A 13,941-nucleotide genomic window follows, 5' to 3' on the forward strand; every position below is an offset into this window, starting at 1 on the left:
AAAGGGTCTTCCCAAGATGATGGCATTCACAGGCTTCTCATCCATCTCTAGAACTATGAAATCTGTGGGGATCTCTATTTCTCCAATCTTCAAAGGCAGATCTTCAAGTAGACCTATCGTAACCTCGATGATCTATCAGCTAGAATAAGGGAGATCTTTGCCGGTTTATAGCTCTTGAACCCAAGTCTTTTAGCAACTGAATAAGGCATTAAGCTCACAGAAGCTCCCAAGTCACATAGATAGCTTGAAAACTTCAATGGACCGATTGCACATGGCAAAGTGAAACTGCCAGGGTCTGAAAGCTTTCTTGGCACTGATCTTCTTTGAATGATGGCACTGCACTCATGACTCAAGATGACCGTGCTTTGAAGCTCCTTCGTCTTGTTAAGTATTGCGTCTTTTAGAAACTTCCCAAGCTGAGGAATCATTAGGAAAGCTTCTACAATCGGCAATGTCATCTGAGTATTCTCTAAGTGCTTTTCAAAAACTGCTTTGGCTTTATCTAAGATTTTCTTTTTGAACCGCCCTGGAAATGTTATCTTAGGCTGATAGGGAGGTGGTGGAACGTATGGCTTTTCAAGCTCAGGTGCCTTCTCCACCTCTTTAGCTTTTTCTTTAGCCGGTTCCCTTTTTAAATCCTCATTCTTTTGCTCATCACTTGAGGCTACCCCCCCACCGATCTGCTCATCACTTGAGGCTACCCCCCCACCGATCTGCTCATTAGGTTTAGGGGCTTGTAACTCTTTCCCACTTCTCAAAGTGATGGCATTGACATATTGATAACACCGTATTTTGACCACTTTTATGGATCGTTTTGAAATACTTTTTATATGTTTTTAATTGCTTTTAAGTACTTTTATCACGTTTTTCTAGTATTTGTAGTTCCAAGACTCTTTTCAGGTAACTTAGGGAAAAGCTTCACAAAATGGACAGAAAACCAGATTTCAGCTCAGAGTCAAACCGTCAGAAGTTCACCCCTGATTGAAGGCCTTCTCACCGTCTGATCCAGCTCAAATTTGGAGACCTTAAAGATGGAAGTATCAGCTTTCCAGTACACTTTACAGCTTGGCAATCCAACGGTTCATTCAAAATATACGCGAAGAGCAAGAGGTCCCGTAAACCAGCTGGCCAGCACTTCCACCCGCGGCCAACAAGCATTTTCCGGCGGTCAGGAGCAACCCGACCGCGGCAAACCATGCATTCCCCGCGGTCAGAGCACTCCCGACCGCGGCCTTCAACCTCCAAGCCCAAAAAGCCCATTTCTGAAGCCCACATTTGGAGAAACCCTAAGTGACGTCCAGAGAGGTCTTGAGCACTATAAATACATGTCTTAGGAGCCCTAGAAATCGTGTAACCTATCACCACCGAAATATTTACTTCATATTTTTATTGTTTTTGCTTTAGCTTTTAGGGAGAGAGAGATTTGTTCTCTTGAACCCTTGTTCTTTCTTTATCAATTTCGGTTTCTATTCTACTTCTTAATATTATGTCTTTAATTTCGTTCATTATGTCTGAGTAGTTTTATTGTTGGGATTAAGGGATTTTCGATGGGGATTTATATGTTTGGTGAGGATTCCATTGGCTATTGAGCTGAATCTTAGAACTTTTTCTTCTGAATTCGTTTTTACTGCATGAGGGTAGCGTCATGAACTACAATCTGATCCAGATGCTTGGTGACACGAAAGTGTTCATCAGGTATCAGATCTAGTTTAGGAGAGCAAAACAAACATAGGAGTGGAAACCTACCTATGGGCGATTTGTGAATTAGGACGAGTCTTAAACATAATGCATCTCTTCTCTACCAGGGCCTGAGTGGAAACCTATTGGTCAGGGTTGAGAGAGATAGTTGTCTATGATCACGACAGTGGCGTATTCATACGTCCGTGACTCCAGTTCGAAAAGTTTAAGCTAAGATCTTACAAAATTTACTCTCTAGCAATGTTTTGAATCGTTCGTACCCCTGAGAAAACTTCCCTGTACCCCAACGCTTTTTTCTCCTTTGATTTCCTGCGATTTTTCTTTAAGCTTTAATTCAATATTTTCTTTCCTTTTTAGTTCATTTTCATTTAAGCATTAGAATATCCGTTTTTATCATTTTTAGTTATTTTCGTTAAGTTTAGTTATTACGCCATTTAATTTCCGCACTCTTTTTTAATATTTTGTTTTTAGATTTTAAACACACTACCAAACCCCCACTAAACCGTTTTTGTTCTAGACTTCCTTACTTTAACTTATTTCAAAGGCTTTTTGCAGAAAAAGATCCTCCTTCCCTGTGGATTCGATCCCTAAGTACTACAATTGATCATCTGTGCACCTGCGGCTATCGATTTCAATTAGGGTAAAACTTGACAACCCTCGACACCACACATCAAGGCCACCATCAAAGTTTTGGCGCCGTTGCCGGGGAAGGCACGCGTTTTCTTTTCTGCAAAACCCCGAGAAAGGTTAGTAAATCGACTCTAGAACCCCCTTTTCTGAAACTTTCTATTTTTCGGTTATTTTGTTTCCATTTCAGAAGATATGGATCCTATAAATCGAAATATACACTATGAGGAAGGTTTCTATAACACTCCTCAAGCCACCAGAAGCAGAGAGAAGCATCTACGCGATCTCTACGAAAAAACTCAAACCGAAGACTACAGAACGTTCCAGATGGAGCCCTACGGACCTGAGATGGCAAACCCTAGATACTCTATGTATCGCCTACCTCACCAAGTTCTCCAGCAAGATGAGAACGTCCAGCTCAGTAACAGACTGAGCCAGCTCGAAGGCGTGATCAGACAGTTCATAGAAGCTCAAGCAACCGCTACAACTGCTCTAAACGAAAGGATTGATGGGATATCAAAACTTTTCAATGAAAAAATCGATAACCTAGCCTCACAAGTCAATTCAATAGAGGAACGTGCAACCAAGGATGCAGCTATGATTGCTAACAGGTTCAACAGCATGGAGAAAGAGCAAGCAAAGCACAACTATGAGCTTCGCAACACCAAAAACAAAGTCATGGACCTGGATTTCAAACTTGATGACGTGGACAAAGCCCTAAACGAAGCCAAGAACGAGTCTTATGACTTTACAGTCGAAGTTTCAGAGAAGGTTTACAAAGTCATTGACAAAACCGAAGAGCTTGACTCAACCATGGACAAAGTAGTCTATGCTCTTGATGAAGTTGAAGAAAAGGTTGAGGAGATCATGCAAGGACTTGGAGAGCAGATTCCAACAACCAAAACTAAAGACTCAAGCCCAGAGAGGAAGTACATCAAGCCAGAAGACCCAGGAGACCACCAAGGAGGCAAAGGAGGAAGCAACAGCAGCAGAGCAACTCGGAGGCAAATCCCCGCGGTCGTGTTGGCTCCGACCGCGGCCAACAGGCGTTCCCCCGCGGTCGTGATGGGTCTGCCCGCAGCCCATGGTCGCTTCCCCGCGGTCACGTCACCTGCAGTCAAGGCCAACCGTAAAAACGTTCCAAAACAGTCCCGTTCAGCTCATACAAGCATCTGTACGTCTGGTACACCTCCTGGGATGACTAAACCACTTCAACAACAACTGGTTTGCTCCATAAGCACCCAAAGATCTGAAGAAGAGGACAAGTTATGGCCTTGCAACATGGCTTTGTCTTGTGAAGATGAGTATGAAGAGCAATACTCTGAAGATGAAGAGTATGGGTTGTTTGTAGAAGATCCAAACGCAGGATATTCCTCAGAAGATGACTCAGGAGAAATTCAATGGATCACCAACAATATCAGTAGAGAGAAGCTAATGGAGTTCAACAACGTAGTCAGGTCATTCCCTGCTCATTTAAGCTTTAATGAAATCTGGAGACTTGGTCGTTTGCAAGTCTTTTTCAGGTACTGCAAGGAGGCTAAAGAGGATATCCATAGATACTTTATGAGAGCTCGATATATGACAACACCAGAAGCAGCTGTCTATGCGATTCACCTAAAAAATCCGGAAGACTGCAGCCACTACACCAACAAAATCAGCAAGGAAAAGCTTGACGAATTCAATGATGTGGTTCGAAATTTGCCTGAAGGAATCACGTTTGCCAAAGCTTGCAAGGACTTCATGATAGGCCACTACTTCTGTGAGAGCAAAGAATCAATCCCTGAGATAGAAGACTTGTTCAATCATGCCAGAAAAGGTAAACCTGTTCGAACACTTCACAAAATAGAAGGTGCAGGTCAGTTTCTTATCTATTGTTCTATTAGAGGAGAAATGTTTAAAAACGTGCTTTGTTATTCTGGAGCTTGTCTTAACATGATGTCCAAGGCAATTGCTTTGAGACTTGGTATCAAACACCTGCGCAGGACTAGAGCAAAGATCAGCTTAGCTGATGATTCAAATGCAACACCTCAAGGAATAGCTCATGAAATTCCTTTGAGAATAGGAGATTGCATAGTGCCCGTCGACTTCTACATTGTCGAAACGAGAGATGCAACATATCCAGTGATTCTGGGATGGTCTTTTCTAGCAACTTCCGGAGCTATAATGGACTGGCCAAACCGGAGGATTTCATTTGCTAATATCGACAAAGATGTCTTCACAGAAGCTGTCCCATACAACAGCAAAGCAGGAAAACGTTCTGCAACTGAAGAGTTTGAAGAAGAACTTTGGAGTGACGAAGAACCTACTAAGCAAAGCAAAGAGATGTCGAAAAAGACTTGTCTCAGGACAAGGTCTTCTTCATTGGAATAAGTCACGTCCAACACCAAAAGTCGAGCTAAACGACTTAAAACAAAAGCGCTTAATGGGAGGCAACCCATTTAGGTATTGTTTTCTTTAGAAATTTTCTTTCTTTTTCTTTTGATCTTTTTCTTTTTCTTAGTTTCAGGTGTTTCTTATAAAACCAAAAAGCCAAAAAATAAAAAAAAAACCAGAAAAAAACCAAAAAGAAGGATGGTACCTGACTGCTCGGCCCAGCAGGAACCAAGGAGAAGCAGGAAGAGGCCGCGATATAAGCCCCCGCGGTCGCAGACGTTCTGACCGCGGGAAACCTACCGTCGGCCGCGGTCGCGTAATCCTGACCGCGGCCAAGTGCTTGTTTGCCGCGGTCGTGCAGCCCCTGACCGCGGCACTTGGTCGTTGACATCAAACCCGACCCAAACCACCCCTTTCATCCCATTCCACCTCACCAATCACCCTCCACCTCATTCATCACCTTCCACCACCTTCATCACCACCTAATCACCTTCCCAAACCCCTTCGAATGAATCCGGTTCATCTCCACCAGCATCCCGGATCCAGGTAAGTTCTCTTTGTCCTTACCAATTCGATTATTTATGCATTTTTCTCATCCAATCTCGACTTGTTTCACACTGAGGACAGTGTAATTTAAGTCTGGGGGAGGATTTCATCCCTTTCTAACCACTTTTCGTTCATGAGTCTTGCATTATCTAACTTTTTGCATTTTCCTTAAAGTTTTTCAAAATCGATTTTCAAAACAAAATACGTTTTAAAAGGGAATGGTGAACATGAATCAATGATAGTTGACTGTGTGCTTTAGACTGTTCCTAGTGACTTGCTCATTCATGATTTAGGACTAGACTAGGCGGTAGCTAAGCACATTTGAAACGAAGTACCCCAGAGAAATTTGAATGATTTCGATTTAGATGAAGGGATACACTAGCTCTGTTTTATTTGGACTTAATTTGGACTTAATTTTCTCATTGAAGCATTAGACCAGGGAAACGAATCATACATTCAGGACTCCTTTATCCTTTTACCACTCTCTGTTGATCCTGAATGGCTAGTTCATCTTTAGCTAGTTCCCCACCTTAACCAATCCTCTTTCAAACCACATGCACTCTTGTTTTCTATTGTCTTATATGCAGATAAGTGCAAAAACGTTGGAGAGAAAGAGGAACGACGCAGTTTTCAGTCACCAAAGACAGAGACCTGCGATTTGCCGGAAAAGTTCCCAGAAGGATTCAACACAAGAGGAAGCTCAGTTTGCCTTAGAAAAATCTCGAATTTTGGTACAATCTCGTCCTCTAGTCTCTCTCTCCCTAAACGGCATTTCCTTTCCAAAAAAAAAAAATCCGAAAACAAGAAAAGAAAGGAAATAAAAGCCTTAGAGAGTCTAGAGAGGTCGAATTTTAAGTCCCAAGGCAACTGGAGTTCAATTTTATGGAGTTTTGGAGATTGTTTTCTGATTCCCGAAAAAAATCTAAGTCTGGGGGAACAGCTGTTTACAACGAAGGAGGAAGGATTATGCAACAACATTTGGCAAGAAGAAGTGATTGAAAACTGTGGTCATCAACAGGTCCTTATCTCTCTTGCGGTTTTGCATATTATCTTGCATCCTCCAGATCTTCAGGTAACCTGAAACACTTTAACTCCACCACTTAAATAGCCTTTTAACGCCAAACGCCGTCTACCCTGGATGATGTCTTTAATGAGAACTTACTATTGAACTTAATGAATGTAGAGAGCTAGTTGACTGAAATCAAGATTTAGATTGTTTAAGTTTTGCATGACGGAAAAAGTGGACTAGTATCTCTTGTGCTTTAATGAGAATTTTCTAGACTAAGTTGTGGATTTATGCACTATCTTTGGTCCTAGTTTAGGAGTTCATGTCTATGAGATTTGTGCATTCCCTATTTTTGTTTTCACTTAACCAATTTAGGCTTTTGCTTTGTTTGAGGACAAACAAAGGTTTAAGTCTGGGGGAGTTGATAACACCGTATTTTGACCACTTTTATGGATCGTTTTGAAATACTTTTTATATGTTTTTAATTGCTTTTAAGTACTTTTATCACGTTTTTCTAGTATTTGTAGTTCCAAGACTCTTTTCAGGTAATTTAGGGAAAAACTTTACAAAATGGACAGAAAACCAGATTTCAGCTCAGAATAAAACCGTCAGAAGTTCACCCCTGATTGAAGGCCTTCTCACCGTCTGATCCAGCTCAAATTTGGAGACCTTAAAGATGGAAGTATCAGCTTGCCAGTGCACTTTACAGCTTGGAAATCCAACGGTTCAATCAAAAGATACGCGAAGAGCAAGATGTCCCGTAAACTAGCTGGCCAGCACTTCCACCCGCGGCCAACAAGCATTTTCCCGCGGCCAGGAGCATCCCGACATCGACAAACCATACATTCCCCGCAGTCAGAGCACTCCCGACCGCGGCCTTCAACCTCCAAGCCCAAAAAGCCCATTTCTGAAGCCCACATTTGGAGAAACCCTAAGTGACGTCCAGAGAGGTCTTGAGCACTATAAATACATGTCTTAGGAGCCCTAGAAATCGTGTAACCTATCACCACCGAAATATTTACTTCATATTTTTATTGTTTTTGCTTTAGCTTTTAGGGAGAGAGAGATTTGTTCTCTTAAACCCTTGTTCTTTCTTTATCAATTTCGGTTTCTATTCTACTTCTTAATATTTTGTCTTTAATTTCGTTCATTATGTCTGAGTAGTTTTATTGTTGGGATTAAGGGATTTTCGATGGGGATTTATATGTTCAGTGAGGATTCCATTGGCTATTGAGCTGAATCTTAGAACTTTTTCTTCTGAATTCGTTTTTACTGCATGAGGGTAGCGTCATGAACTACAATCTGATCCAGATGCTTGGTGACACGAAAGTGTTCATCAGGTATCAGATCTAATTTAGGAGAGCAAAACAAACATAGGAGTGGAAAGCTACCTATGGGCGATTTGTGAATTAGGACAAGTCTTAAACATAATGCATCTCTTCTCTTCCAGGGCCAGAGTGGAAACCTACTGGTCAGGGTTGAGAGAGATAGTTGTCTATGATCACGACAGTGGCGTATTCATACGTCCGTGACTGCAGTTCGAAAAGTTTAAGCTAAGATCTTACAAAATTTACTCTCTAGCAATGTTTTGAATCGTTCGTACCCCTGAGAAAACTTCCCTAAACCCCAACGCTTTTTTCTCCATTGATTTCCTGCGATTTTTCTTTAAGCTTTAATTCAATATTGTCTTTCCTTTTTAGTTCATTTTCATTTAAGCATTAGAATATCCGTTTTTATCATATTTAGTTATTTTCGTTAAGTTTAGTTATTACGCCATTTAATTTCTGCACTCTCTTTTAATATTTCGTTTTTAGATTTTAACACACTACTAAACCCCCACTAAACCGTTTTTGTTCTAGACTTCCTTACTTTAACTTATTTCAAAGGCTTTTTGCAGAAAAAGATCATCCTTCCCTGTGGATTCGATCCCTAAGTACTACAATTGATCAGCTGTGCACTTGCGGCTATTGATTTCAATTAGGGTAAAACTTGACAACCCTCGACACCACACATCAAGACCACCATCACATATTCCTTGGGATTTGGTTCCGCTTTACCAGGTAAAGCTGGTCCTCTTGATGATGTGGAAGCTTGATTCTGCTTAAGCTCCCTGATATCTTGTTGCATGGACGCATACTGACTCTCAACCCTTTGTTGACTCTGTAGTAGCTGTTGTAGAAGCCCACACATATCTGGTCCCATCTGACTCTGAACCGGTGCTTGCTGCTCTTGCTGCTGACCCATCAGCTGTGGACTGAACCCTGGTGGAAACTTGTGTTACTGCGGTTGGCTGTTGTAATTTTTTCCTTGAGCCGGTTGATTCTGCTGTCCATAACTCTGTTGTTTCCCACCGAACTGTTGTTTTGGCTGAAAACTGTTCTGAAATGGATCTTTAGGAGCATAGCTTGGTTGGTTTTGTTGAGCAGGGTACACCTGATCTTGAGGATTGGCTACACTGGGGTTGTGGTAAGAGGGATTCTGATTGGTTCATAGTTATTGAACCTCTGATACCTTTGTTGGTTCGCAATATAGTTGATCTCTTCTTGTGTGAGACCATCCTTATTCACATTGTCAAAGCTTGGCCCTTGCTCATCAAACTCACCTACAAAGTGAATTGGCTTTTGTGTAGCCACAAGCACTTTGTCTAGCTTGTTATGTAGCTCCCTGATGTCTTTTTCCATACGCAATTTCTTTACTAGACCTATCAGATCGGTTAGCTCTGTCGAAATCCTCACCATAGGTATCATTTAACATTTCAAGATTCTCCACAAGCTCCATTGCTGCGTTGATCTCCTTCCCAAGAAAGTTCCCATTTGATGATGTATCAAGTTGGTTCCTTATCTTTGGAACTGCACCTCGGTATAAAGTGCTTGGAAGGGAAGCCTCCGAGAAACCGTGGTGTGGACATTGGTTAGTACATCTTCGAAACCTCTCCCAGCTTCACCGAAGCTTTCATTGGTGTGTTGTGTGAAACTCGAGATCTGATTTCTCAACTTAGCCGTCCTTGATATGGAGAAAAAGTTTGAGAGAAACGCTAGTTTGCATTGCTCCCATGTCTGTATAGTTCCCCTTGGAAGATTCTTCTCCCATTGATGCGCTTTATCACCAAGACTAAATGGGAACAAGCCGAGTTTGAAGCTGTCTTCTGATACCCCGTTTATCTTGGTGAGGTCACAAACACGATCAAACTGATCTAGATGCTCTAAAGGATATTCCATGGACAAACCGTGGAGTTTTGGACCATATTGAGCAGGGAAGTGGTAACTAGAGGTTTTTAAGCTCTAAATAGGGGTTAACAATCCCTTAGCTGTTGCAGCATAAAGGGTTTATCAATCCAATGTGTGGTAGACACTAGAATATAAAACAGTTTCTTAATTCAAGCAAATAGTGACGATTGTTTGTGACTAGTGCCTAAAACAAGATTTAAACTAAAACAAAGATGAATGATCAAATAAACAAGCAAGCAGTGTCAACTAAGCAAGATGAGATGATATGAGATGATGGGAGCATGAGATTCCAGACATGATAGTTGGCTAGGGTGCTTTGATGCTAAATCAGGAATGCTAATGACAATGATGAGACATGATTCAAGTGATTTAGAACTCTAATCTAGATTAATTCTCTCATGAAGGCATTAACATCTACACTAATCCATTTTCAAACCAAATCATCATTTGTGAAATATGAATCAATGAGCATTAAGAAACAGTTCTGAAAGATCATTCAAGCAAATAACAAAGCATCATCATGCAGCAAATGCTTAAACCTCTAATACAGCTCTTTCAGGAGTTTCATCAAACACTTGTGGTGCATGAAATTCCCAAAATCTAGATCACAAGTGATGTGCAAAGATCTAGCCTAGAGAACAGCTGTTTAGAGTAATGAATCAATGAATCTAGCCCTAAGCACTCCTAATCTAACACCTTAGCACCCTAACCTACACATCTAGAACCTCATTAAGCTAAACTACTCACTAATCATACTAATCTCTCTTAAACCTTTGCAAGTTGAGAAGATTGGCATGATTAATGATGAGAAATGGAGATGGAGATGATAGATAATGATGAGTTTGCAGCTTTAAACACAGAAATGTCTCAATCTCTCTGATTAAAACTCACAAAGGGATGGAAGATGAAGATGGAAATGATAGATAATGATGGATTTCAGCTTTAAACCCTAATTACTCTCTTGATTCAACCATGAAGATCTCTCTTACAAGGTTTAGGTTTTTCACAAAAGAGGCAAAGAAAACAAAGAGAATAAAGCTTAGTATGCTGGATAATGCCTAAAACATATATATAGGTAGGGTTTCTTGCTGGGCCAACCTAGGACAAACTAGGTTTTGGCCCCAAAAAGGCCCACACAAATGTCATGAAGCGAGAATGTATCGAGGTGATTTTGGCCGGTGCAGGACGTCGATATTTCTTCGGCAAACTGAGAGTGGTTACACCGAGGCGCTATACCGGCTGAACTCACCTCGGTGCAGCGTTAAGGATAGCTTCAGGGGATCAATACCGAGCAGAATTCAGTCGGTGCAGCATGTCGATAATTCTTCGGTAATTTGGCTTCCAATAACCAGCCAAAAACGTCAAGGTTCCAAGGTAATACCGACCAGATTTTGGTCGGTATTCCTTCTCGATATGAACGTAGACCGCTTGCACCAAATCCTTCATAACTCCTTGCTCACTGGTCCGAAATTCGATCTTCCAACTCCACGAACCAGATGACGTCATTAGCTCCAAGTTTTGTGAAGGACTCAACCCCGTATGACATTGGCAGAGCCCCCGTCTCGTCGGTTCTTTGAGGCGCATCGCGTAAGACTTGACCGGGCCGCGAGACATGTGTTCCTTCCGATGGCGATATCTCCCAGTTCACGGCTCCAAATCGTCTGATTCCAAGTGTTCCGGAAGTTAGACTCATTCCTATTGATTCTTGATAAAGACACTGGAGGTTGAATCGCATTGCAAGTCCTTCGTCCCACGCGATCAAAGTGAAGGTCTCGTCTACACCAAACCATCTGTCCGAGTTGCTGTACACAGGCGAGGGTTCATCCATGATCCCAGCTCCAAGTTGCTCCCAAAAGTCTCCAAATGACCAGAGAATACTCCAAAAATGCAGGACACTCTAGGACCTAATGCAAATCTTAAACAAAATCAGAACCAAAGGCAAACTCTAATAAAACTAGCTAAATGTTTGCATGAGACTCAATATTTGGACAAAAATGCAATCCTAAACATGATAAAATATGAGTATATCAACTCCCCCACACTTGTCCTCAAGCAAACAAGAACAAATGAGAGAGAGAGAGAGGTTGAATGCATGGGAGTTCATATTTCTTTAAAGAGAGATCATCATTAAAAGAATTCAAAGCTCATTGTTCAAGTTACCAATTCTAGACTGCAATGCAAACTGGTTTACTCATAAAAATTAGCCATACTTGTCAACAAATGAACCAAACTCAAGCACCAACCTTCACAAGCATTCCTAACCTCAACCTTTTGACATTCTTTTTAAGTTTCGAGTGGATCATGTTCATGCAAATCAAGTGAATTCATTTGGCTTAGGACTGGTGTTTGAGATTAAGATGATCTCAATCAAGTAACTGACACTCCATGCAAGGGGATCACTCAAAAATTTGTAGACTTTAGTAAAATGCTAAGGGTAAAAAGCAATGGATGCATACAAAGATAGAACTGCATCTACCTCACACCCAAAATGCTTTTCACACTCAACTTTAAACCTCTCAAGACTCTTTCTCTAGTCTACTCACCCCAAATGGCATTTTGCATTTGACACTCAATCAGCTCTCATCACTCTCTTCATTTGATCTCTTAGGGGAATGCTTTCTTTAACAACCACTTAGTGAGTTTCTTTTCTTTAACACACAAGCTCTTCCTTAATCCAGCCTCTTTTTGAATCTTTTCTTTTTTTTTGTTTTCTTTTCATGAGACTCTTTTCATTTCAACACATGAACTTTACATTTCAGCACACACTTACTTTCTTTCATTTAAGCATTCATTCCCCTAACCAATCTGGTTCTTTCCACTTTCATCACTCAGATTTTTTCTTTTCAGCTCACACACTCAAAATCAATGCTCTCACTTTCACCTAAACCTAGACTAGCCCTTGATGTTGGACTAGTGTCTACATGCAGCACTATCTTTGTCGCTCTAAACCCAACACTTTTTACCAAGTCTACTAGAAACAAGGCCTCAAAAATCATGCACACAAGAAGGGTATTTAGGCTTTAAAGAAAGGTTTGGCTAAAGGCAGGGAACTGTCTCAAGATGAGAGATCAGCTATTTGAGCTAGCAAGAGTGATTAAAAGAGATAAGAAAGCTCAAATATGTATGTGGTACCCATGAATTAACAATGATATGCACAAACATGATAATTAGATGTCAAATTCAAGGGTTCTCACTTAAGCAAGGTTGAGGCTATTCACAACTTGATTCAGCTAGCACAGAAGTATTGAGACACCAGTTGAAAGCATGGTTCACACTTGATTTCATACCAGTTTTGCAATGCATTAAAGGACCAAACTCTTAAAATGATGCTCTCTTCAAGAAAAAAATCTATCATTACTCCCATTTGCATATGATGCAACCTATATGAAAATGCAAACTAGACTCATCCTAAAATGTGAATGCAACTACATGAGCATTTTTTTTTTGTGAATTTTTTTTCAGATTTTTTAATTTTTTTTTTGGTTTTTATATGCACTTAGATGAATGCAAAATGAGACTAAAAGTGAAAAGGAAAATAAGAGCAGAATAAACATGATTAGTAAACACAAAACCCCTCCCCCACACTTAGATAACACAGTCCCTTGTGTTATAAAAGCATGAAGGAGAAGTGCAAAGCAAAATTACAAAATGCAAAGAGAAAATAAGCTAAACTAGATGCATATTTACAATGATGGAGTTTTACCTTTTCAAGGACTTAGAGATGGGGCTGGAGACCCCATGGAGTAGGAGGGATTGCTGGATCGGTCTGATGGAGATCTCATGGCATCCCTCTTGGCTCTGACCTCGTCCTCCTCTAGCTCTGGTGATGAATGATCCTCTGGTCCGCAGATTTTAAGTAACTCCCCTTGGTGAGAGCTCTCGCCAGCTTCTCCTCTTTGGAACCTCTCAAGCTTTGTACTCAACTTCTTGATTTTGGCAGCCATGCTCTTAACTCTGCTTGCCAAAGTTTTCACTGTCTCCACCAGCTTCTTGGTGTTCTTGTCCTGCCACTTGTTCCACCTCTGAAGGTTCTTGGTTCGGTAATGAGCAGCAACAGTGGCTTCATTGGACATCTGACCATCATAGGAGTCAAAGAGGTATCTATGACTCCCATACACTGGGTTTGGCAACAAGGGCTCCTCCTGAACCGGTTCCTGGTCTCCATCAGCATCAGTAACAGGAGCTTTCAGCTTCCCCAACTTCCTGATTGTTTTAATGGGAGGGTTGATCTCTGGATTGTAGTGCTGATCCTTGGTGACATAGAAACTGATGTTTCTTTGTTCAGAGAGTGAAGTGAGGGAAGGATTAGGCAGCAGCACTCTCACTTTCACCTTCTAACCAATACTGAGATTATAGGCAAAGGAATCTCCCACAGAACCTTCAAAAAATGTAGTCTTGGCCAAATAAAGTGCATCCATCAACTTAAAACCGATTGGTTCACCTCTTATCTGAACTCCAGCACTC

At 41.1% G+C, this 13,941-nt stretch overlaps 1 protein-coding gene and 1 non-coding gene across 2 annotated transcripts; one reads left to right on the top strand and one right to left on the bottom strand.

Moving 5' to 3' along the window:
- Positions 1 to 113: 113 nt before the first annotated feature.
- On the bottom strand, positions 114 to 8,988 carry LOC112084594. The gene is made up of 2 exons (XM_024153814.1): positions 8,762 to 8,988; positions 114 to 750 (listed from the first exon to the last, which is right to left on the bottom strand). The coding sequence occupies exons 1-2, from the start codon at positions 8,986 to 8,988 to the stop codon at positions 114 to 116; spliced, it is 864 nt and encodes a 287-aa protein (XP_024009582.1).
- Positions 8,989 to 9,140: 152 nt separating this feature from the next.
- LOC112084846 lies at positions 9,141 to 9,246 on the top strand. Its single transcript, XR_002898505.1, has one exon. It is a non-coding gene; the product is annotated as a small nucleolar RNA R71 (small nucleolar RNA).
- The last annotated feature ends 4,695 nt before the right edge of the window (positions 9,247 to 13,941 follow it).

Source organism: Eutrema salsugineum, unplaced genomic scaffold (genome assembly GCF_000478725.1).
Source record: "Eutrema salsugineum unplaced genomic scaffold, Eutsalg1_0 scaffold_4, whole genome shotgun sequence".
Lineage (NCBI taxonomy): Eukaryota > Viridiplantae > Streptophyta > Magnoliopsida > Brassicales > Brassicaceae > Eutrema > Eutrema salsugineum.

Excerpts from the sequence above, each read along its gene's own strand:
- LOC112084594 (XM_024153814.1), bottom strand. The coding sequence starts at position 8,988 with ATGGTGAGGATTTCGACAGAGCTAACCGATCTGATAGGTCTAGTAAAG. Across the intron at positions 751-8,761 it reads TATATTGCGAACCAACAAAG|TGGGAAAGAGTTACAAGCCC; the intron begins GTATCAGAGGTT and ends CACTTTGAGAAG.